The following is a 25740-nucleotide window of genomic DNA, read 5'->3' as shown; positions in this document are numbered from 1 at the left end:
GCATCCTCGCACATGACTTGATTTAAAACCTAGTTGAGTGGCTGATGCTCAAAGTTTTTGCAGCTAAAGTTTCAACAAACTGGAGTTATGAGGGAAAAGCACTTTTTCTTTCAAAGAGCTTACAATGTTTATCAAAATGTTCTGCTTTAAAATCTATGCTTAATAATTAAATTTCACTTTATTATGTAAGCAAGGCATGTCTCTTTTAAGTAGAAGGATATGGGCCAAATGCAGGCTAATGGGGCTAGTTTAGTTTGGGAAACCTGGTCAGTATGGGTGAGTGGGACTGAAGGATCTGTTTCTGTGCTTTTGTGACTCTGACTCTACTAAGTGGGATAGTGGAAAATTTCAGTCTTTCAACTTTATCTGTAGAATGTTGATTTGAAACCAAAGTGATGTGAAACTAAATGGGCCTATGCAAGATAATAAAATGTGAGGCTGGATGAACACAGCAGGCCAAGCAGCATCTCAGGAGCACAAAAGCTGACGTTTCGGGCCTAGACCCTTCATCAGAGAGGGGGATGGGGGGAGGGAACTGGAATAAATAGGGAGAGAGGGGGAGGCGGACCGAAGATGGAGAGTAAAGAAGATAGGTGGAGAGAGTGTAGGTAGGGAGGGGATAGGTCAGTCTAGGGAAGACGGACAGGTCAAGGAGGTGGGATGGGGTTAGTAGGTAGCGGGGGGTGCGGCTTGGGGTGGGAGGAAGGGATGGGTGAGAGGAAGAACCGGTTAGGGAGGCAGAGACAGGTTGGACTGGTTTTGGGATGCAGTGGGTGGGGGGGAAGAGCTGGGCTGGTTGTGTGGTGCAGTGGGGGGAGGGGACGAACTGGGCTGGTTGAGGGATGCAGTAGGGGAAGGGGAGATTTTGAAACTGGTGAAGTCCACATTGATACCATATGGCTGCAGGGTTCCCAGGTGGAATATGAGTTGCTGTTCCTGCAACCTTCAGGTGGCATCATTGTGGCAGTGCAGGAGGCCCATGATGGACATGTCATCAAGAGAATGGGAGGGGGAGTGGAAATGGTTTGCGACTGGGAGGTGCAGTTGTTTTTTGCGAACTGAGCGGAGGTGTTCTGCAAAGCGGTCCCCAAGCCTCCGCTTGGTTTCCCCAATGTAGAGGAAGCTGCACCGGGTACAGTGGATGCAGTATACCACATTGGCAGATGTGCAGGTGAACCTCTGCTTGATGTGGAATGTCATCTTGGGGCCTGGGATGGGAGTGAGGGAGGAGGTGTGGGGACAAGTGTGGGCCTATGCAGTTGTTTTTTGATTCTGTGGCAACTACTTCATCACTCATTGATCATTTTAGCTTTAATATAACTGGCAAGAGATTTCTGTTTTTGAGAAAAATCAATGTGCAAGCCTAATCTTGGATTTTCCAAGGAAAAGTTGCTTTGTTTTGAATGGGCCATCTGATCTCAATTTGGATCTAAGAGTGAAGTGCATGTCCAATTTAGTCTTCCAGGGTTTTCATCAATTTTGGAATTTGTCCGTTTTGTAAGTGAGAAATAACTGACTGACTAATACGTCAGTTCACTTTTACATTAGAAAGTACTGGTGTTCAGAATGCATTCCTAATTTCAAAACTGCATTCATTAATTTCAGATATAACAGGCAGTAGAGCTAGATGAACACAGCAGGCTGAGCAGAAAGACTGATGTTTTGGGCTTAGACCCTCATTCAGAAAAACTTCAGAATGTTTTAATAGGTCCAGAAGTGCTGCTTTTGGCAGCTGCTTCAATGTAGTAAAGCCATTTAAATATACAGTTTTTGGAAATCTAGTGTGTGGGTAGGGAGAAAGTGTCTGAAATATTTTAAAGGCATTAATTAGATTCCTAACTATTAACTTTTCTTTTCTTTCCCCTCTGGCTGTAACTGGGACTCTTTCTGTATGAGGCTTCCTTGTCTCTGCTCTGTTTTCTGCTGTTAAGTGCTAACCTCTAGCTGTTAGTTCTTAAGACTTGGAGCCTGGACACAAGCTTCCTTGAAGCTATTGGTGGTGATAATTGCTGATAAAATAGATTAGTATTATGTGTAACAGGCAAACTTTCTATTTGTCTAAGGATGTCCATCAAAACTGTACATAAAATTTGATTCCTTTCTGTTGAGGACTTGTTTAACAAGATTTTTTAAATTGGTTATGCAATGTTCTGTCCTCTTACTAGTCAGTAAAATACTAGTAATTGAATTTCTTGCTATATGCCCTGATGCTACTGGATCTCCACTGGCAAATGGAGATTGTTGTCTTTCACCTTGAGTTTTGGCATTAACCCAATGATGCCAAGCTTATACTAAAAAAATTTCTGTTTTGAGGGGAGGAAAAATGCTTGGTTTTTATTCATTGCAACAGTGATAGCAGTGGAGTGATTGCCTCTATTACAAAGGCTACCGCTATATGCCTCATACTTCTTAATCTTGATTACAGAAACATTTTGCTCAGATGATATGGCTCAACGTATGAAAGGTTTTTGTTTGAGCAATGTTAGCTCAAAGTAATTTTCTTTTAGGAGATTTGACTTCCTGTTTGTATGCATTGCTTGACCTGAAGATACTTTATTGTTGCACAGGCAAGTCTTATGCTGATGACTAGCAAGTACCTGTTTGCTTTAAAGTTAACATCTGAGTAATGCATTCTGCTTAAACATTAACTTATGCACACTTCAAAAACACTCACCCAACGACACATTAGTCAGAAAGGGTATACTTGCTTTCCTTTTGGAAATTACATCAGATACAACTCCAGTTTATGTCAGAATGTTGTATTGCAGTTGATGTCCTTTTTTAATTGAGTGCTTCTTTGGCCACTTGCTGGTGAGTATCCAACAGCTGTGAACAAAACTATTTTCTTATTTAACAACTTAATCATGAGAATCTCTTTTTTTGGAACCAATATACCTCAAACAATAGTTGAAGACTATTGTCTGTTAAGTTTGCCAGAATCTTCCCTTAAAGGATTGAATGCATGTTCCCTTTAGTCATTAGATTACACAAACACATTCCCATACCTGTCCAAAGGAACAACTGCATATGTTTGATTGCTGGAACAGGGTACATTCAACTGGATAATAAAGTTAATTCGACTCCTCCTGGTTTTGAGGTTTTTAACAATACATTTTTTTGTCTTCTATTTATTTTCTAGGCTAGAAAAACAATTCGATGTTTAATAAGGTGTTCAGCTCAATTGCCTACACAAATAGCGCAGACTAAGTGAACATTTGGAGGACATGAACACCTAATTTGGATTTGTGAATTTTTTTGTCAGCAAGTATTTTGCTTTTAATATTTTAATGTTGAGATTTAAATCTCTCCAGTGACACTTGCCATCATCTAACTCTAGTTAGAGCAGTCAAACTATCAAATGCCTGTGGTTCAACTGATTTGCATTTGTCATCTTAATGACATAAGATGCTGCTGTCTTCTTCAAGAGACAGGAAGGAATACATGAAGAAACCTCAGTGCATTTGAGTTCTTACAAGTGGAGGGAAAATGTAGTGGGGTTTTAAAGGAAATCAATATTAATGTAAATGGCTGAAGCTCCAATTAGGATTGGGGCATCTAATAGATAACAGATGCTTTGGATGGGAGCTAGTGAATCTTCAATTCTGAATGATCAAAATTCTGTTTCACAACTTTTCTTAATATAAGGCATCAGGCTGCTTTTTTGTTTTTGTCATCCTCCCTGTTTGCTTCCTCTCCCGAGGTGCTGGAGTCCATAGTACCAAGTCAATATCGGTATAAGTTCTGTTTCCACACTGGTTGATATCTCAAAGGACCCACCTTCTCAATCCTGCCTGAGGTGTCAGAAATAAGCAGATTAAACTCATCATAATTGGTTCTGTCTCTGAGAGGATAGTCCTGTGGTCCTCTGGGACTTTTGATTATGATGACTATATATTACAAATACTACAACTGTGGGTGCTAATGCCTTCTGGTGCTTTGAAGGCTTGGTAGCAGACTTTCTTGACTCTCTTAGCAATGAGATGGACAGTAATTAACTAAGCATGTCTGTGTGGGTTTGGACGTTAGACTGAGTGGATCTGTCTAACATTTATTCCACCAAATGCTAGACTTGGACTGCCCCAGCCTTGTACAAAGCTTCTGCAAATCATAAAATACCAGCCATGGGTGCTTTCCTGTGATAGTTTGCAATGCCTTCTCATACGTTGGACTGCTCAAACAGCCAACATGCCTGACAACTACTTTTTGCAGCAACCTTGTGTATGCTTTCCTGATAACACTTCCTTTGGCTAGGAGGGCATGAGTTAAGAATTTGCAGTTGACTTTAACTTCAGAGGAAAAGATTGTCCTGTATTGCCGCCATAAAAAACAAGTGCATTTTAGAGGCAAAACCTGTGCTGGCAACTCATCCAAAACTGTTCTGCAACATCCTGATCCACTTGCAGCTGCACATCCTGAGCCTATGTCTTAGTGGAACCCCATTGAAACCCAGATAATAAAGTGTGAAGCTGGATGAACACAAGCCAAGCAGCATCTCAGGAGCACAAAAGCTGACGTTTTCCGGCCTACACCCTTCATCGGAGAGGGAACTGGAATAAATAGGGAGAGAGGGGGACGTGGACAGAAGGTGGGGAGGGGATAGGTCAAGGAGGTGGGAAGAGGTTAGTAGGTAGGAAGTGGAGGTGCAGCTTGAGGTGGGAGGAAGGGATGGGTGAGAGGAAGAACAGGTTAGGGAGGCAGAGACAGGCTGGGCTGGTTTTGGGACGCAGTGGGGAGAAGGAGATTTTGAAGCTGGTGTAGTCCACGTTGATACCATTGGGCTGCAGGGTTCCCAAGTGGAATATGAGTTGCTGTTCCTGCAACCTTCAGGTGGCATCATTGTGGCACTGCAGGAGGCCCGTGATGGACATGCCATCTAAAGAATGGGAGGGGGAGTTAAAACGGTTCATGACTGGGAGGTGCAGTTGTTTATTGTGAACCGAGCAGAGGTGTTCTGCAAAGCGGTCCCCAAGCCTCCACTTGGTTTCCCCAATGTAGAGGAAGCCACACTAGGTACAGTGGATACAATATACCACATTGGCAGATGTGCAGGTGAACCTCTGCTTAATATGGAAAGTCATCTTGGGGCCTGGGATGGGGGTGAGGGAGGTGGTGTGGGGGCAAGTGTAGCACTTCCTGTGTTTGCAGGGGAAGGTGATGGGTGTGGTGGGGTTGGACGGCAGTGTGGAGCGAACAAGGGAGCCACAGAGAGAGTGGTCTCTCCGGAAGGCAGACAAGGGTGAGGATGGAAAAATGTCTTGGGTGGTGGGGTCGGATTGTAGATGGCGGAAGTGTCGGAGGATGATGCGTTGTATCCGGAGGTTGGTGGGGTGGTGTGTGAGAATCTCCCCTTCCCCCACCGCGTCCCAAAACCAACCCAGCCTGTCTTTGCCTCCCTAACCTGTTCTTCCTCTCACCCATCCCTTCCTACCTCAAGCTGCACCTCCATCTCCTACCTACTAACCTCATTCCACCTTGACCTGTCTGTCTTCCCTAGACTGACGTATCCCTTCCCCACCTATACTCTCCTCTCCACCTATCTTCTTTTCTCTCCATCTTCGGTCTGCCTCCCCCTCTCTCCCTATTTATTCCAGAACCCTCACCCCATCCCCCTCTCTGATGGGTCTAGGCCTAGACCCATCAGCTTTTGTGCTCCTGAGATGCTGCTTGGCCTGCTGTGTTCATCCAGCTTCACACTTTATTATCTTTGGATTCTCCAGCGTCTGGAGTTCCCATTATCTCCCATTGAAACCCATTCAGATTATAAACTGATGGTTGATCTTAAAATGAATGGGAATTGCTATGACAGTGCTGCCATGGAATTTTAGTCTCAGAATGCTAACTGCTTTTGTAAAACTGATTGGAATTGTACATTCTAGCTGCTAACCCTCATCTCGGCAGTGGTGTTACTGATATGCGAAATAGCCTTTTTTACTCTTGATGCTTTAGCAGTACTGTACCTCTGTTTCTACAGCCTTGACACGATGAAAACATTGCACCTTGCCTTGTATCAGGCATGGGCTGCTGTTGACTTTTCTGTTAATGGGAAACATTTTAGTCATTTGAGATCCATTATCAACTGCTTCTTTGAAATTGCACTGTAATTCAAAAACAAACAGTGCAACTGCAAAATAAAATGCACTATGCCTGTGGAGGAAATCTTTTTCTGTAAAATTGGACCATGGTGTCTAGTTTTTCAGCAAATTTAAAATTAAATTCAATATTTTTCTCTGCAGTTGTGCTGTAAGGAATTTTAATCCTGGGCATCTGCCTAGAACATGTCTGTCTAACTTTGCTTCTCAAGTAGCCAGACATGAAGTGAATTTTTTTTTGTTTCAAGTTCTGTGAATTCCATAGCTCAAGTGTTAGAAACTCTAGAAAAGCAATGAGCATCTTCTTTTTTATTCTGGTGTGACCAGTGTGTTGCAGATGTGTAATTTTTCAAAGTGCATTTGGTTTTTATGCTTTTTTTGTACAGAGGATGAAGGAAAATATTCCTAGTGCAAGGACAGGTTAACCAAATTGACCTTTGATTCTTTTGCAATGATGCATTTTGAATGCTGACCCAATGTAGTTTTCAGTCTGAGTGTTTAAAGTGCATTTCCATTGAGCGTTCTGAATACTTTTCTGTAGCTTGTTTAATTTTTCTTTAACTGGAGATGTTTTAATTGTGATTAGAGCTGCTGGCAGATGTTTTGCAATGCTTATTTTGCACTCGACACTAGCATTAACTTTAATAGAATTTTTAGCTTACGTTTTGATTCAAAGGCATCTGTTCACATGCTAAAGGTTGCACTATGTTTTAATGTAGCTGTTATCCTGATTTCAGCCTCATTACAAGTAACTTTTTTTTTGTTACCAAAACACTTTTTTTTAGAGCATGAGACAAATCATTTTGTACACGTTTGAATTGCCAACAATTGGGTAAGGAAATACTTTAGTTCTTTCTGATAGAGATGAGGGACCACTCTTTCTCTTCTTCCCCCCCCCCCCTCCCCCCACCTTGTCCTTTGGTATGTTTTTTATTTTGAAAGCTTGATTTTTATGCTTATGGGAGTTTGTATCACATTGACACTTGTTTTTCTTTCCACTGATCAGATTTTCATTGACATTAATCCATGACTAAACTTGCTGATGTTGTCTTTTCCAGTCCAGCCCATCATCACCTGAACCTGCCAGTCTTCCAGCAGAAGACATAAGTGTAAAGTCTAATGGTCCCAAATCTGACACTTTGCTGGATGATGATCATGAAGACCTTTTTGCTGGTGAGGCGCACTTGCAATTATGTTTGTACTTTATGGACTTGAGCTACAGCTGTAATGGCACACTGTCTTTGCTGCTCAACACCAGCATGATTTAAGATAATTTTGATTAGTTTAGTTGCAGACTCATTCAAGGTTAACTGTAGAGCTGGAGTGCAGAATAAAAGCAACAATATGCTTGCTAATGAGTACTACATGCAAGTGTGACTTTTTTAGGTCATTGAACATTAGTTCAAGACTGATCTGCCTTTTTCATTATTGGATAATGGCACATCTGCTTGTGGCCTAAATCCGCCATTGTGCCTGTTTCACTCTAAATTGACAAAGGAGTCAAATAGACAGTTAAAATGTCTAGGTCAGTCCAAACTGACCACTCTCCTTGTTACTCCCTTGCCCCTGGCACTTTTCCCTGCAACTCCAAGAAGTGCAACACCACCCCCCCCAAAAAAAAATTCCCAGGCCCTAAGAAGACCTTCCAAGTCAAAGTGTTCACCTGCACATCAGATAATATGATACACTGTATCCGTTGTTCCTGATGATGTGGCCTCCTTTTACACCAGGGAAGCCAAGCAGAAGCTTGGAAACTGCTTTGTAGCAAACCTATGCTTAGTTTGCAACAACTGCACCTTCAGTCATGAATCATTTCAACTCCCCCTCCCACTCCTTGGATGACATGTCCATCCAGGGCCACAATAATGCCACCCGACGGTTACAAGAACAGCAACTCGTACTCCACTTTGATACCATCAGACTGTAGGGTTCCCATCTGGACTTCACAAAATTAAAAATCTCTCCTCCCTAACCATATCCCAAAACCAGCCCAGCTTGTTCCTGCCTCCTAACCTGTCCTTCCTTCCCACCCCCTTCTACCTACTGACCTCATCCCGCCTCCTTCACCTGTCCATCCTTCCTGGACTGACCTATCCTCTCGTCTCCCTAACTCCCCACCTAAACTCCCCTTTGGCTCCAACCCCACCTCTTTGACCTGTCTGTCTCCTCTTTCCCCCACTTCTTCTTTCTTTATCCATCTTCTATCTGCCTCTTCTTCTTTCTCTTCTCTCTCTTCTTCCTCCCCTCCCCACCGCCCCAAAATCCCTGAAGAGTCTAGACCAGAAATGTCAGCTTTCCTTCTCCTGCTTGGCTTGCTGTGTTCATCCAGCTCTACACCACCTTATATCCGTAAGAACAGTTGAGTTACCGCAGCAGTGATTGGAATTAAATCCCTACTTGATTGTCCCCACTAACTTATGAACAGCACTTTTTTTTGTGCCAACTCCACGTTGGACTGCAGTACTTTAAGGCTAACCAGGAAAAGAACAATACATACTGATAAAATCAACAATGCTCATCTGTGAATTTTAAAAACTCGCTCAACTTTCTAAGAAGGGTAATTGAGATAAAATAATTGCTTATTGCATGTGTTTGAGACTTGCCTTCAAGGACCAAAATCTATCACCAAATGACCAGAATTCGGTAAATAACCAAATCCAGAGCTTACAAGACTTCCCTTGTAGCTCTTACTCCCAAAATGTCCACCAAATCTGAAACTTTTCTTGAATGGAGACAGAATGAGCAACTTGTGAATCACAGGATATTTATAGAATGTGAAAAATTAGTTATTAATGCTTTGGTTCATGGTTTTTAAGAATGATTTGATAGTAGAATAAAATGTAATTTGAAATAATTACAGCCCTGTTAGGGGTTTTTAACTTTTGGTGATTCTTGTGTTGGAAGTCATGTATAGAATTTTAGGTTACCTGTAGGAAAACAGCCAAGAGTACTGCTGGTTCTTATTAAACATTTCCACTGATTCAATTTTTCAGAAGCTACTGATGAGGTGTCTCTTGATAGTCCTGAAAGAGAACATATCCTTTCTCCAGAGCCAACTCCACCTATTACACCAGTATCTCCAACCCTTATTGCGCCACGATCAGAAGTAAAAATATCTCATCCCATGATATTTGATCGATCTAAAGAGGAGGTATGAACTTTAGACCATTGTCAAAAAGTTATTATTGCATATTCTAACATGGCATACTCCTATAGACTATCTTTTTTTCTTAGCCCAGATATCTATTGAGTGTTTAGTATAGAATCTAATCCTACTTTTGATATCCAAATCACTTTGTGCAGTAATGTAGTTAATGTTGTATTGATGAATGAATTAAACTAGGTATTAAGCCCTGAACTGGCACAAATTAATTTTCACTTTGATTGTTAAGGGAATGTGATGCCTGGTAGTATCCAGCTGGCCTGTTAATCTAGAGATCCAGGCTCAAATGGTAGAATTTTGAATTCAATAAAAATCTGAAATTAAGAGTCTACCGATCAGAATCGACTGTCAGAACCCATCTGTTCATTCCTTGCTTTTAAAAAAAAAAGCAATAAAGTGTTTACTGTTATCTGGTCTAGCCTACATTTTGACACCAGACCCACAGCAATGTGACTTGATGCTTAACTGCCCTCTGGACAATTAAGAATGGGCAATGCATGTTGGCCCAACTAGTGGCACCTACATCCTATGAGTTAACTTTAAAAGTACAGAAAACATGAATGCTGAATTTTGTCAGGATTGCAGTCTATCTGTAGCAAAGAGGTGGATGGAGCTTCATTTTAATTGTCATGCAAAAGAATATCTGAAACAAAGCACATTCCAAACAAGCTGCAGTTTTCCAAATTTTGTTTCCTTGTCCATTGTGGTCATGTTCTTTAGCCCAAAGCTGATGTTCATGAATTCATAATTAACCTGGTCACAAAGTTTCTGGCTTTGATCTTGTCTATAACGTGACTTTTTTGAACTAACTTCTAGTATAATTGTGTACATGCTCTATCTATGATCTTGACTTAAGTATTCAGGGCATAAAATTTAGAAGATGTGAAAACCTTCTAAAGGACCTAGAATGACTGACTGGAATTGGCAGATTACATTTTGTGAACAGCAGTTTTGTAGGAAGAATGAGGCAATATAGAAGATGCCATCTTAAAAAGAGCATGGGGGCATTGATTAAGTATGTGCACAAATCCTTGAAGGTGGTAGAAGAGCCTGAGTACTTAAACTCTGATTAGAAAACCAAGATTCCGATTGCTTTAAGTATAAAACCAAAAAAAAAATGTGGCAAGCCTCTTTCTAAAACATTAGCTTGGCCACACTTGCATTATCTAATTTTGGGCCTCATCAACCTTTTTTAAAGTACCGAAAAGATTTAAAACAACGTTTGAGGAATCGGACTCGTGTAACTAGATTGGTGAAGTTGGGGCTGCTCACCCAGAAGAGTGTTAAGGTTTTTCCACAGTAGGTAGAGAGACTTAAGCCATTCTCCTGAAGCACTTAAATTTGAGACATGTAGCAAAAGAGTGAAGAGCAACACGATGGAAAACTTGAGCAATCCAAGATACAGAATATGTGATGGAGGCAGACTGAACTGTGGCTTTCAAAGTAGAATTCTGTAATAAGATTTGCAGGACTTTGGGAAAGGGTTTGGTAGAGAGGACACTAGCTGCTGTAAGAAGAATTTCCCCAATAGAAACTTGATGTTCCAGCTGCTGTCTGACACTTCTTGATTCTAGCCTTGAATAATGAGAATTCAAACAATATATTTATCTATTTTAAATACACATGTCAAAGATACAGTAGATAATGTGATGGGCTTGGAGGCTGACTTTTCTCTCTTTTTTTCTTCTGTAACAAAGAAACAAAAATTGTAGGCAATTAATACACTAAACCACTGAAAGGACGTGCTTTATCCTCCTAAACAAAACTGAACCACACTCTTGTGCACGATTCTTCTGCAATCTCTGTAGGCATGTAGCCTTGAGTTTAATGTTTAAAGCTCCACTTTTGGTTTCTAATTTGGTTGCTGTCAGAATTTTGCTGTAGAAAAATTCAAGATTGAGTTGAACTGTGTTGCTTTTAGATTATTTTTACTGCAGAGCAAAATATAAATACATCAAGCTCAAATTTTTTTACAAGAAAATGAGGAAAAGCTATCCCCAAAACCTATTTTGCTGGTGTCCAAATCAACTTTCGATGTCTGCTGGTTTGTATGGTAACTGAATTGTTCCCCTTTTTTATTTTGTTCAATCACCTTCACTCCTGGATGAAATATAACTAGATAACTAACTGTGTAGTAATTTCTTTACACTAAATAGCTTATAACTTGCATTTTTGTTGCAAAATGTTGCATGATTATAGTCATGTTTGGAAGCAATATCTTGCACTTTTTTGCAGCAGCAGTATTGTTTTGGATAACTGTGCTGCACTCATGGCACTTTTTTCACTACCAGTCGAAAAGGCATGAGTTTAAAATTTAGTTGTGCAAAAGATGGGATAGAAAATAAGTAAAATGTCACGAAACAAATGTTCTGAATTGATATTTTGAGCAAATGGTCTCGTCACTTTAGTGTTAGCTGTGCTTGGGAGATCGTGTGCTGAATTTTTTTAATCCCCTTTTGGATATGATTTGGTGAAATATCAGGAAGCCTCAGCTAGAAATGCTGCCCTTTCACCTCCCTGTTCCTTTTTCCACTTAACTAGTTACAGGGAGTAACAGTATTGATACTTTAAAACATGTCTTTTGATTAAACTTCTTGTGTCAAGCGCTTGATTAGTGTTGCATTGTCTCTGTTCAAGATTCCACTTTAGAGGAGTTCTTTTATGCTTAACAGTTGAAGAATTTAGACTGCGGTGCCCATTTTTCTGTGGATCTTTATTTTAGCTTGAAGAAGCGAATGGAGATACGTTTGACATTCATGTGTCTGTTTCTGATCCAGAAAAAGTTGGTAAGTTTAATATCTGTCTGAAAATATATCCTGTTTTACAATGTACTGCAGCCAACTGGTCGTCGTCCTTTTTAAAAAAAAAAAGGACTCTATTCCATTATTCTGTCTTGCAGAATGATAATTTTGTATCTCTTCTGCTGAGCGCAAGCGCCTTTTTTGTTTTTCTTGGTGTATTCCTGTCGTCTAGTTAACTTGCATTTCCTTTTGTATATTAACTTCCTTTTTCAGGAAGGCACTTCGTAGAATTAATCTCCATTTCCTGTCAGCAAGCTTTCTTACTATGAACTCACCTTTTTTTTTCCTTCTTTTTGTTTTGCTTCCTGTTCTTTGCCTTTCATATCACTCCTTCTTGGAACTTGCACTAAATTGACAGTCATCCAAATATCATCATGTAGATTACAGCATGCTGCATTTTATTGCCTAATAATGATGTCTTGTCTTGGTACTTAGGTGATGGCATGAATGCTTACATGGCCTACAGAGTATCAACTAAGGTAATGGGTACAATGCAAAATGTTCAATGCACCAAGAACATGTGTCCTGGCTCTGGTAAAGTATGATTTAAAGTTTTCTATGTGGAGGTCAGCATATCTGCTGTTTGCCTTGGCTGGAATGTTCTTCAAACATCTTTTGGGTTACCAGGAAATTATTTATTGAAGTTTTGGGTTTTTTGTTCACCACAGTAGGATGGCTTCAGGTGGCTGATAGCAGGATTACAGTTTGGTTTCATTAACAATAGATTGTTGCTGGTCTTGTGCACCATTGCTTACATTCCTACTAAAAGTTATTTAATTCAATATCATTAGTCAGTGGATCCAATTTGGCAGGCCAGATTACCCAAGATAACAGTTTTTGTTGTTGGTCCTCAATTATCTCTTTTTTTTCGCTCTCGTATGCGCTCTCTTTCCATCCAGTGGACTTTCGAACCTCAAACTCCTGGCTGCAACTTCCATAATCTTTGGCACTTTCTCAACTCTGGGCAAAAAAAAAATCATTTAGAAAATCCCAGGTTGTGAATACTTTGTAAAAATAGTCTTTTGACTTTAATGGAGTTCAGCATTTAATACTATTTCTCTCCTACCTCATTTATAATGGAACCTTTAATGAGGGCATGTTTCTTCTGAAGCAGAAAATGGGAGTTAATGGGTTTCCAATTTGCCAACAAGGCATAAGAAGGAAATTAATTATTCTAGAAACATTGGACTGTTCAACATGACCTTCTTGTAGCTGTGAAAACTTAATTTTCTCAAGGTCATGATTTTAAAATGTTAAATTAACTTTAGGCATGAGTGAAATACAGTACTAATTCCAGAATCTTAGTAAAAGGCTTACGTTTCCTAGCTTTTGGATGCTGTTTCATCAATCCATAAAGATGCTGACTTGCATGTTGTACACTGCTATTAAAATTTGGAGGCAACATTAGTTTAAATGTAAATCCTTGTTTTAAAAATATCTTGAAGTAATGTGACTTTGCGGAGATCCCAAGGTTACACTAAGAATTTAGTTTTCATTTGGACCAGAGCTTTTTCTTCCCTCCAGACATGACACACTTTTTCAGCTGACAGTTAATGGAAAGTACGCATGCCAACTGTAGTAACTCTGGATCTGTTTTTCTTCCACTATGCAGACTACTTTGTCCATGTTTAACAGTAAAGAATTCACAGTGAAAAGGAGATTTAGTGACTTCCTGGGTCTGCACAGCAAATTAGCAGCAAAATATATGCATGTCGGTTATATAGTTCCTCCTGCACCAGAGAAAAGCCTTGTAGGTAAGAATGGTCATTCATTTTAGCATGTAGCAGAGTGCATTTAGTACCTGCATTAAGTTGTGGCATTACGGTTCCACGTTCTCACTAACTTTAAGCTGTAAGGCTAGTACGGTGCAGGAACAGGCCCTTTGGCTCACTAAACCTGTGTTGACACACGATGCCTTTCTAAACTGAAAAATCTCTGCCTGTAGTGGTCTGTATATCACTATGCTCTGCCTAATCATAGATCTGTCATAATGTGTCTTAAATGTTACTATTGCATTGCCTCCTTGCAGCTTATTCCAGGCACTTCCACCCTTGGAGGTTTTTTGGTTTAAAAAGCGCTTGCTTCCTTTACCTTAATTTATACTAGTAATTAATATTTCTGCCATGTGGGGGTCGGGGGAAGATTGACTATCCATTCTGTCCTTGCCCCTATATCAGGCTGCTTCTTATTTTGCCAAGTGAAAACAAATGAACTGTCTATCTTTTCTCCATAGCTAATCCCTTCCAATCCAGGCAACATCCTGGTAAATCCCATCTCTCAGCACTCTTCAAAGTCTGCATGTCCATCTTTATTGTATGGTGATCAAAACTGCACACAGTATTCCAATTGTAGCCAAACTAAAGGGCTGTACATCTGCAACATGACTGTCCTTCATTCAGGGCAGAGTATTTAAAATTGGCAAGGATGCCAACTGACCAGCTATCCACTTGTTTTGCTAGTTTCAAGAGAACTGGACCTGTATACCTAGATCCTTCAGTCTGTCAATGCTACTAAAAGCTCTGTCATTGACTGACTGACTGTATATTACCACCTGCTCATTAACCTTCCCAAATGCTTCAGCTCACATTTTTGTTAGGATTAAACTCCACCTGTAATTTGTTTACCCAAGTCTTCAGCCTATCTATATCATGCTGCATCAGCCAATTCTCACTATCCGTAGCGCTCTCAATCTGTCATCTGCAATCAGGCCAGCTACGTTCTTTCACTTAACAACAGGGTCCCAGCACTCTTGTTGGTAGAACACTACTGATCTCCTGTCAAGAAAACACCCTTCCACTGTAGTTGTCTTCTGTGACAAAACAGTTTTGTATCCAACTTGGCAGGTCATGTGACCTCACTTTCTGTATCAGCCTGCCATGAGATCTTGTTAAAGGCATTGCTGAAGTCCAAATAGATAACACTATGCCTCTCCACACTGTTTTCTGGCACACTTGCCCCGAAAGAGAAACTACACTAACTTTCCTACCACTGACGTGAGGCCTATCAATTTCCTCCGGCTCTCCACAGCTCTCCAATGGCTCCTTTGCCATTGAGTTTGCCTGGTCTTTCTTTCCCTTTTCTTTTTGTTTGAATATACGAAATGACTTGGGGGTTTCCCTGAATCCTGTTTTTTGCCAAAGACCTTTTTCGTGGTCCTTTTTTTTTTAAAGCCCTTGCAATGCCATGTTTAAGTTCTTTCCTGCTGTTGTTGGATTGTTTTTGAAGGCTCTGTCTTCAGTTTCATAGACCTGCCATGTGCCTCTTTTTTGACTAAGCTCTTTGATTTCTCTTGTTATCCAAGATATTCTTATCCTTCATTTTCAGGGGAATGTGCTGGTCGGGAACTTCAATCACTTGACTTTTAGATTTCCAAATACCAGATGTGGACTTGCCCCTTTTCAACAGCTGCCTCCAGTCTGCATTGTTCTGTTCGTCTTGAACATTGTAGTAGCTCGTGCCCCTAACCCCACCCCAGTTTAGTACTTTCTCAGGACTACTTTTCTCCTTCCGCAGGTAACCTGTACCAAATATGCTTCCTTCTTACTGAAACTTTGATCACTTGTCACATCCCCAATACCTGATCTAGCATGGCTCCTTCCCTTGTTGGACTATTTTGTATATTGTTTCAAGAAACTGTCCTGGGCTCACCTAATACCATCACCACCACTCTCTTCCAATGCTAAAGTTCTGTCTTGCTTATCTGTGCCCTGTCCCTTTTGCCTCCAAATGTATTTTCCTTTTTTTTTTAAAAGGGATGGGGAATGAGAGTTGACAAATAGTTTGTCATTCAGAGTTGAATGTGTCTAGACTGGACTGAATTTTAGCTCTCAAACTCTGGACTTTTCTGAAGCACCAACAAAACTGACTGTGATTAATGTTTTTACCCCCTCAAAGGTATGACCAAAGTCAAAGTTGGAAAAGAAGACCCATCATCAGCAGATTTTGTTGAAAAAAGGAGGGCGTCTTTGGAGAGGTAAATTTCTTGAAACAAAGCATGTAGAGGTCGTTTTTTTTTTTTTTAGTTTGAGTGAACAAAGTCTTCTAATTATAGAGAAGATTTTCTTTTTTCACGTCCAACCCAAGCTACCTTAAATCTTGCACAGATCCCTGAGCATGTTTTAATGACCAGGTACTAATTATTACAATCCTTCCTTGAGACAATTGGGAACCATGTGTTTGCTCACTTCAGGGATGCACTTAAGTTGGATCTCCATGTAGATTTTCATGGCAGCAGAGCTGCTCACAATTCTCCTCCCCTGTCTTCCTTTTTCTTGTCCCTTTTTTTTCCTTTCCATTCCTTTTGTATGTTTGAATAGCTTAGTGCTTTCATATACATGACTGCTTGGCTGAACCACCTGAAGAGTTGAAAAACAACTTGTGAATAAGGTTTTGGCTGCTTGAGTTCATTCTCTATTACGAAACAGAATGTTGTCTAGTGACACAGAATCTCAGAATACAAAAAGCCTTTGCTATACGCAGAACGTTAAGAACTGAACTTGTGTGGTTGTAGTAATAGTTTATAGACTGTTTTTGAATATTTGAAGGGCCTGGGAGGAGAGGGGCAGTGCCAGATGTAGGAAGGCAGTGTATGTAGTGACAGCAAAAACTGACAGTTGCATCTATACAAGCCAGTGTGTGGCCTCTAGTAGCCTCTTTTGAGATTTGAATTTTCCTGGCCTAGAAGAATGCATGAGCATTTTGAATACTCTCCTAATGTATAATGAAATTGTTCCATCCTTTTGAGTAGTGTGATTTATAGTTTGCTTTTCTTTTGAAGTGTGTGTGTGTGCGCATAAATAAAATGTCATACAGCCAGGAAAGGAGGGCAGATGACTAATTGCTTGGCCAAGGGGGACCTTTTTTAAATAAACCTCTTTGAGGAAGGAAAAAATGGGCACTAACTTAGAGGGAGTCCCGAACACACTCTCTGGTCGGAGTTTCTGAAGGCATGGCCACCAGTTGGATGCTAAAAAGGCTGAAGTTAGATGAGTGCTACTGTAAGGTTCCTTGGGATAGAGGGGAGTAGCAACAGGAATGGCATGAAGGGGAGAATATCAGTCAGCAAGCACGAGTGTAATTGATGAATTGGACTTGCTGCCAGTGCCACAACTTGCAAAGACCTTTGATACAAGAGTTTAAAGGGTCTTTGCATTGGATGGCTCAACACTACAGGTAAAGACATGGATGACTGTTTTAGTAGAAACAGATATGCTGTTGGAAATGTTCTTCACTGGCTGGTGAGCAGGCAACAAGGAGTTGATTTAACTGTGCTAATGTTGCCAGCGTGTGAGGTTTTAAAGAAACCTCTGCTTCAGCATGGTCATTATGTAATTATTTTAGGTAAGTGAACTTCCTTCGGCTGCTGAACTCCAGGGAAGTATTGGAAAACATGATCAACCGTTATCAAAAAGTTAGAGCAGTTCAAAGAATGAGTGTTTTGCTGGGCAAGTCAGAGACAGGAAACTACCCTAATTGTTTTTGGTTTTTTAGCAATGTATCTCACTGTGTTCTAATCACAAGCTGCAAACTGATTTTAACAGAATTGAAGTTAATTTAAAAAGCTTTAGATTATTATTAAACTCAATTTATGGGTTAAACATAAATATAATCCCATTACTCTCCACCTATGGAAAAATTGACAACAGATTGTGTGGTGGCCCCTCAAACACCATGATTGATACTTGATGTAAAACACCACACGTGCACTCCAGACATCCCTTTGGTAGGTTGAACTGCAAGTAGCCCCTTGCTTGAGCTATCATACACTTGTGCTTCAACATGCTTCACCTAAACAACCAAAGAAATTAGTTTATCCTAAGATTTCTGTTCTAGGTTTTCACTGCAAGATAATTGAAATCACTAAATCTATTTCCACCAGAGCAGTTTATACAGCCATTAAGCCTTCATGGGACTAAACTACCTAACGTTAATGAAATGGAAATGACTCCCTCTGCTATAGATGTTACATCTATAATCAGACACTCGGCTTACTTTTTGCAGTCTCAATTTGTTTCTTCGGTCATATTGGTTTTGGAAGAGATGGAAACCTGATAGATGAACTTCACCAAAAACTTCACTGATCTGGGAGGTTGTATTGCATTTGTGCTCTGTTGAGGGAGACTCCAGATGGGGTAGTAGTTTATAAAAAATAATCGGATCAAAGTACGTTTTTATTTTTTTTGCAGGGGCCAGGGTAACTGTTTTTCCTCATTTATAAGAGGAAACATATTTTCACTTAAGTGAGAATGGTAATTAGTTTTTGGGTCGAATAAGATTGAAGCAATGAGTCTAATGCAATAGATGATCTTTGATCAGAGAAAGTGAAAATGAGAAAAGAAGACAAAGGGGAAATTTTGAAGCTCAGTTCACTGGTTAAGGGAAGTGGGAACTGTTTAGATCTCAATATGCATAACCTTCATAAACTTTCTTTAATATTGCTTGGAAAAAGCGTGAGATTTAAAGTGCGGGCTTTATCTTGCAGACAAGAACAAATCACTTGGTTTGGTCCAGCCAGCACTGGTGTTGACAGGCTCAACAGTTTGTCTGCCATAACTGTTCAAGTCTGGGGACTTCAAGTGGAGAAGAGAGCTGTACCAAGGAATAGTTGAGATTAGTGAGTTTTGAGAAGATTTGTAGCTCAAGTTGAGGTTCTGGATGTGAGTTTGCTCACTGAGCTGGTAGGTTCGTTTTCAGACATTTCGTCACCGAAGTTAAATGACCTTAAAAGACCCTATACAGATGACAAATAAAACGAACGTCATCTACAAAATACCTTGCAAGAACTGCGACAAACACTACATTGGACAAACTGGCAGAAAGCTAGCCACCAGAATACATGAACATCAACTAGCCACAAAACGACATGACCCACTATCACTCATATCCTCTCTCTCAGATGAGGAAGGACACTACTTTGATTGGGACGACACATCCATCCTAGGACAAGCCAAACGGAGACACGCACGAGAATTCCTAGAAGCATGGCATTCCAACTGGAACTCCATCAACAAACAGTGATTGGAGCCTATCTACCATCCCCTGAGAAAAAGAACAGGAAATGACATCACCAACCCAAGGAAACCTAACCATATAAATAGAAAGCAGGACATAACACCAGCGCTTCGGAGGCTCACTGATGTTACCTAGAATGGTGACGAAACGTCTGAAAACAAACCTTCCAGCTCAGTGAGCAAACTCACATCCAGAATAGTTGAGATTAGAAATATGTTTTACTTGGACATTGAAATATGAATGAAAGGAAACAGTTGAGTAAATCAAAGCTGTAGAAACAACAGATCTGTGATTTGAGAATAACTATAAATTTAAATGGGAAGAACTTTTTTTTTGTATCAGCTGGAAGTTGTTTCTTTCTCTTTCCTGGATATTTGTGAAATTTCAATGTTAAAGAATGCAGCCTCTAATTGAGGAAAATGCTGGTAAATGTGGATGCATTGCAAAGCAGTAAAACGTTACATGGGAATTTCTGTAAGTAGCAGTGACAGTATGTATTGAACAGGCAGCATTGTGCCCAAGATTGCATCTCATATTTTTCAAAAATACAAATGACGAGGGCTATTAAGGATTGTTGGGTATGTAAGTGTTGAATGCAAAAGTGGGGACTTTTTAAGTAGACCTCTTCATTGCATCTTTAAATATACCAGTATCAATGGGTTATTTGACTCCTGTCTATATGAAGAATTAGTACCAAAGAAAGTTTAATGTAGCGTTAACTTTTCTTTGTGATACAAATCCATCAAGGCCGCAGGTATGTTGGTCATCAACTGTTGAATGTTTTTGCCTGGTGCAGCTAAGAAGCGTGTTCTAGCATGTAAGTACAGATGCATGCTTTTACAGCTGAAAGCAGTGGACTGAAGATGCAGGATTTGGTAATCAGTTGACCTTTTTTAGTTTGTTTTTTTCCAAAGACACATCAGACAGTTGTCTGTGTTGGAAACCTGGCTGTTAGCAATTGTCTCCCAGTTGCCTGTCCATGTTTGCAACTGTCTGTCTCACTTGTAAGTGTTCTTGGAGTAGAGGTATGGATATCCAGCAAATCAAGGCCATGTCCCTCACACAGTCTTGGATTGTATGGTTAACCCGGGCTACATTATATGTATGCCAGATGAAATTAGGACTCTTCAGAACCCTCAGTTAGATGATGCCATGCCAAGAGATGCTGAGAATACACAAGGCAGTGAAGATGGGAACTTTTTCAGTTTCTCTATCTTGCATATGATGCATGTTGTTTGGATCTATCTGTTAGAGAACACAGTTTTTTCATGGGTTTGGTGTTCTCAAGTTGGTCCAAACAGCTGCAGCTTTTGCTATGCATCCATTAGTTTTGAGGTATTTCTGGAATGCTAGTGCAGCAGAATAGAACAACTATCATGAATTTTGAGGTAAGCCTTAACAGCTTCCTTCAGTCCTGGTATGCAGTTTTCTAACGAACTGAGACATGGAGACCTGTGCTAAAAACCAGGAGTAGGCCATTCAACCTTTTTTAAGCCTATCACCATTTTGTGGTTGTGGCTTATCTTACTGGCTGCATGCCATATTTGTTTTCTGCCCCCCCCCCCCCCCCGTTTTATTCTTCCCACTCTCTCTGCTTTTAATATTTTAAGTGTTTTACTCTCAAATATGGTAGTTGACCCAGCCACCACCATGGATGCCTTGGTTGAAAATCCCAGAGTGTGGAAGCAGGCTGTTTTGGCCCCTCAAAATACATGCTGACTCTTTTGAGGAGCATGCTACCCACACACTCTCCCATCCTATCTGTGTAACCCTACATTTTCCATGTCTAATACACCTAGCCTGCATGCCTTGGACACAGAGCAATTTAGCATGGCCAGTCCGCCCCAACCAGCACATCTTTGGATTATGGGAGGAAACCATGCAGACCCGGGGAGAATGTGCAAACTCCACAGTTGCACAATGAAATTGAGCCCGCGTGCCTTGTCCTGTGCACAGCAGTACTAGCGTAATGTCAGTTTTCAATGATCTGCGCATATCCGAGGCACTTGCCCTAGTTATAGTCCCTGTAGCCTTTATTAGTTGGAATGAAGAAAAGGTTATGCGGAAGAGTCAGTACCAGAACACAAACCTGTCTGACCCAATGTGGATCTGTATTCTGATATGCAAAGGGGGAGGATACACTTCATGGAATGATCACTCAGCAGTTTCATTTGGGCAGCTCTTCTCAGCTTAGGTGTTATTTTTGCTTGGTGAACTGCCTTGTTGCTCAGTGCTTTGTAGTTCTCAGATTGAGCAGATCATGCCAATTGTGGATTTTCTGACACTTGTTGAGTGCATTCAGACTGCAGATCTTGGCTGGCAACATGAGCAAATAACTTTCCAGAAGTGTTGAGATTGGCCTTGGGTGGTTTTTTTTTTCAATAGGGTCACAATCTTTGCTTCACTGATCCTGAATTACTACCCTTTCCTCTTGTAGACTAATAGCTGTGCAAGTGGTTTTTCCTGTAACTGAGTTTGGGTGGCATGTGGAACTTTGCCAGCAGTGAGTAGAAATACCAACAACTTTTTGGGGGGGGCTTTGATATGTAACTGTTCCTGAATAGGCAGGTTCTCTAGTACTTGGAGGATTCTCTGGTCCCATTTATAGTGTTTGACTCACTTACTATCTGTTACAATTGAACTGTATGCTAATGCTGTTTTGATCATCTCATACATGCCCCTTTTAATATTGTATCAAGCATACTTTATTCTGCCTATCATCAGTAAGTAATGCAGCACTGAGCAGTCAGTTAGGCATTGCTTTAGTAGATGTTCCAAAATTCAGAATCCTCTTGCTGTGGTCTGTTGTTTTAGTGAGTAAATCACTTAATTGATTCCACCAACATTAGTATCAAACCTATTAGCTTTCCCACTTCCATTCTTCACATTGAGAGGGTGGTAGTGCAGATGTACAGCTCTATGACCGCAACGTCATGGAAAACAGACCCTTCATTCCAGTTGTCTGTGCTGACCACGTCCTAAATTAACCCATTTTGGCCCATTATCTATCAATCCTTCCTGTTAATGTACCCATCTAGATGCAGCCTCCACCACTTCCTCTGGCAGCTCATTCTACACATACACCACTCTGTATGGAAAAACTTGTCCCTTTGATAATTTTAGCATCTTTTCCTGCTCCCGGCCCTAAACCTTTACAAAGTTGCCCCTCAACCTCTACCCCAAGGAAAATAACTTTCTTCAGCCTCTTCCTGTAGCTTAAACCCATCGACCCTGGCAGCATCCTTAAATCTTTTGAGCCCCCTCAAGTTTCACAACATCCCCTTTTTAGCAGGGAGTTCAGAATTGAATGTGGTAGTCTAAAAGTGTCTTAACAGATTCAGTACAATCTGTAACATGATCTCCTAACTCCTATCTCTCCATGCACTGACCTATGAAGGCTAGCATACCAAATATTTCCTTCACCGTCCGATCTGCCTGGGACTCAAGGAAATATGAATCTGCATTCCAAAGTCTGTTTGTTCAGCAACACTCTCTGGGACCTTACTGTTAAGTGTAGAAGCCCTGCCCTGACTTGCCTTTCTGAAATACAGCACCTCACTTGTTTTCTTTTATCCAAATTAAACTTGATCTGCTATTCATTGGCCTGTCTGATATCCTGTTGTACTCTGAAGTAACCTTCTCTACTGTCTACTATACTTTCAATTTTGGTGTCGTCTGCAAACTTAATAACAACAATGTCAACGTTCACATCCAAATTGCCTATGTAAATGATGAAGCAGCAGACCCAGCAACAATCCTTTATAGCACACTGCTGATCCCTGGTCCCCAGTCAGAAAAGCAATCCTCTTGCACCCACCCTGTCCCTCCTCTAGCTTGGAGGCAGTTCTGTAGCTAAACAGCTAGTTCTTCCTGTGTTCCACGTGATCTAACCTTGCTAACTAGTCAGCCATGAGGAGACTCATTGACTCAAAGTCCACAGATCATGCCCACCAATCCACCATCATCCCCCTTTTTAAACTTCAAACGAGTGCTTAAATACTTTCAGTTTTGCTTCTGCATTTCATATGAATTCAGCTCTAGGAGCGTCTATCCAATGTCACTTACCTTTCCTGTGCCCTGCTATGCAAGATTGCTGCAGTGTTTACAGATGTGCCAGTCAAGCAGGCTGCTTTTGTCCTGCGTGATTTTAAAGCTGCTTGTGGTATTGGAGCTGCATGCACCCTACAGGTGAGGTGTTTTCCTTTGCACCTTGATGTGGACAGACTTCAGGGAATTTGGTATACAACCTACCAGCTACAGGATTCTTAGCCTTCTGCCTGTTCTTGTTGCTGGTGCATTTACAAGCTAGCTCAATTTGCGGTCAGTTGTAATCTCTAGGATGTTAATAGCAGGATTCAATGTTGCAAATGCTGTTGCACATCAAGTGATTAAATTTTCATGGAGATGATCACTGACAATACTTGGGCTGATAGGTGGCAAGTAAAACTTGGACTACACTGACCTGGATCATATCCAGGTCTTGTTACATTTGGACATTACCTCAATGCCTGGGGAGCCTCAAATAGCATTCAACACTGCGATTTATCAGCAAACATTCCCTATTTTTGACCTTATGAAAAGCAGTCATTCCAGCAACTGAAGATGTTCCCTTGAGGAACTCCAGCAGAGATCTCCTGGAGGTGAGATGACTGGCCTCTGCCACAGTCAACTACTTACCTGCTATTTATGACTCCAGTCAGTCGGGAGCTATTTCCCCTAACTTTCACCTAACTTTTTAGCTTTGCTGGGGGTCTTTTGCAATTCATGGAAAGGAGTAACATCCCTTGTCAAGAGCAAACACACTCAACACTCAAACCTCTCCCTTCTAATTCAGTGTGTTTTTTTTGACATTGTACCAAAGCCACAATGAGGTTAGGGGCTGAGTGGCCCTGCCTGAAACCAAACTGCATGTCAGTGAGTATTCTATTGCTAGGCAAGGGTTGTGCTATTGGTTTTGTTTAAAAACAAAAAAAAAAATTTTCATCCCATTACTGATGAAGGGTAGACTGGGTGGTAGTTTGGCTAGGTTAGAATTGTCCCTCTTTCTGGACTGGCCATTACTGGGCTACTTTCCAAATCTATATCTAAAGTACTAGAATGGCTGGGTTGGCAGCACCCATGTTCTAGAGCAGTAATGTTCAGGTTCAGAGCTGTTGCTGGAATGTTGGGGCCCAGAGTCTTTGCAGTACCTAGTGCCATTTCTTCATACCATGGAATGAATCAACTTTGGCCAAAGACTGACAACTGCTGTTGGAGATCAACGCATTTGTGGACCATCTGTAAATAGTTACTAATGCTTCAGCTTTATCTTTTTGAACTGTGGTGCACTCCCATCGCTGTTTGTGAAGCTGCCTCTTCTATCGAATTAATCATCCACCTGAAGTCACAACCCTGCTACCTTATTTCCTCAACTCTTACTCTCCCAGCTGAATGAATGACAATGTCTTCTTGCAGTGAATCAACATTTCACCTGTCTGAGTTCCACATCAATCACAGCTGTTTTGCCTGTTATTTAAAAGTTCTGTTAGGATCATTGGTCCTGACATTCCAACTAATCAAGCTGTTATTTTAAACCTTACTATAATGGGTTTGGTCCACTTTTGACCAGAGACTGCAAGCAGTCATTGCTGGTGGGTCAATCTCTTACTTGAAATGGGTGAAGGCTGATCAGTGGGATGTGCTGGTCCTTCCTGCTGTCCCACAGCACCTGTTCTGTCTACCTTTTTGAAATTTAGCCTGGTCAGTTGTAAATGCACTTCTTGTATTTTGTTCAATATAGTAAAATAGGGAGGACACTAAGTTGCAAGCCTGGAAAGGTTGTTCTTCAACATGGTCTATATACTGTGGAAGTGATTTGTTCAGATATAATGATACTTTTGGGCTCCGCTCAGCCTTTTTTGATTAGGGTTTGCTCTGAGCTTTCAAACCTTACTGGTGTGTCTGCACGGCAATGGAGTTATTTGCTTCCATCTAATCTTTTGGCTCAAGAATGCGCAGGTGTCCAGCCAGTTTCTTCTCTCACCTCTTCTTCTCTTTTCTTCTTTCTCCCCGCCCGCCCCCCCCCCCCCCCCCAAAAAAAATGTATCTGGGATCCAAATCACCACTAGATACTCAATGCTTTAAGGTTGAGTAGGGATGAGCTTTGGTTTCTGTGCCTCACCGTGAAGTGAGGTCTTCAGGGTGTCACTCTCCTTTTTTGTTTTGAATTATTGTTAATAAATGGTGCAGGCTGGAAATGAACAGACTAGTGCGCAGCAAAAAATCATACTAATTCTAATCCTCCATGTGCATTATATTAACCTGTTGCAGATGACTAATCCCTAATGACACTAAAGTCATAGATGTGAAGAAAGGCTTAGAGAATTGGCCACTTCAGATTGTTGGCAAAATTCACACTTTCAGTTTGGTGAATAGTGGTTATTTGCTATCTAAGCTTTTGGACTTGGATATAATGTGAATGCAGATATTAATCACTTCTCTCTGTGGGGCTGTTAAACATGGCTGACACTGTTTCTGTCTCAATTGCTTGGTAAAGCTTAAATGTCTACTTAGAAGATCCAAAATCTACACTAAGCCTAACATCTCTTAATGTAAGACTTACCTGGTATTATCTTGTCATGACATGACTTGCTTCGTGTGATATTTTGTGCATCTTGATGCACAGAATAAAAATTGC

General features: G+C 40.8%; 1 protein-coding gene across 1 annotated transcript in view; it reads left to right on the top strand.

Annotated features, from left to right (window-relative positions):
- snx2 (sorting nexin 2) overlaps positions 1-25740 on the top strand; it is a 55489-nt gene that overhangs the window by 617 nt on the left and 29132 nt on the right. Inside the window, exons 2-7 of the mRNA XM_048526864.2 lie at positions 7148-7262; positions 9083-9240; positions 11975-12038; positions 12489-12532; positions 13666-13807; positions 15948-16026. Coding sequence (XP_048382821.2) covers positions 7148-7262; positions 9083-9240; positions 11975-12038; positions 12489-12532; positions 13666-13807; positions 15948-16026 — 602 coding nt within the window. The remainder of the gene's footprint in view (positions 1-7147; positions 7263-9082; positions 9241-11974; positions 12039-12488; positions 12533-13665; positions 13808-15947; positions 16027-25740) is intronic.

This window comes from Stegostoma tigrinum, chromosome 3 (assembly GCF_030684315.1).
Source record: "Stegostoma tigrinum isolate sSteTig4 chromosome 3, sSteTig4.hap1, whole genome shotgun sequence".
In the NCBI taxonomy this organism is placed as follows: Eukaryota; Metazoa; Chordata; class Chondrichthyes; order Orectolobiformes; family Stegostomatidae; genus Stegostoma; species Stegostoma tigrinum.
This window is presented reverse-complemented; position numbering and strand designations above follow the sequence as displayed.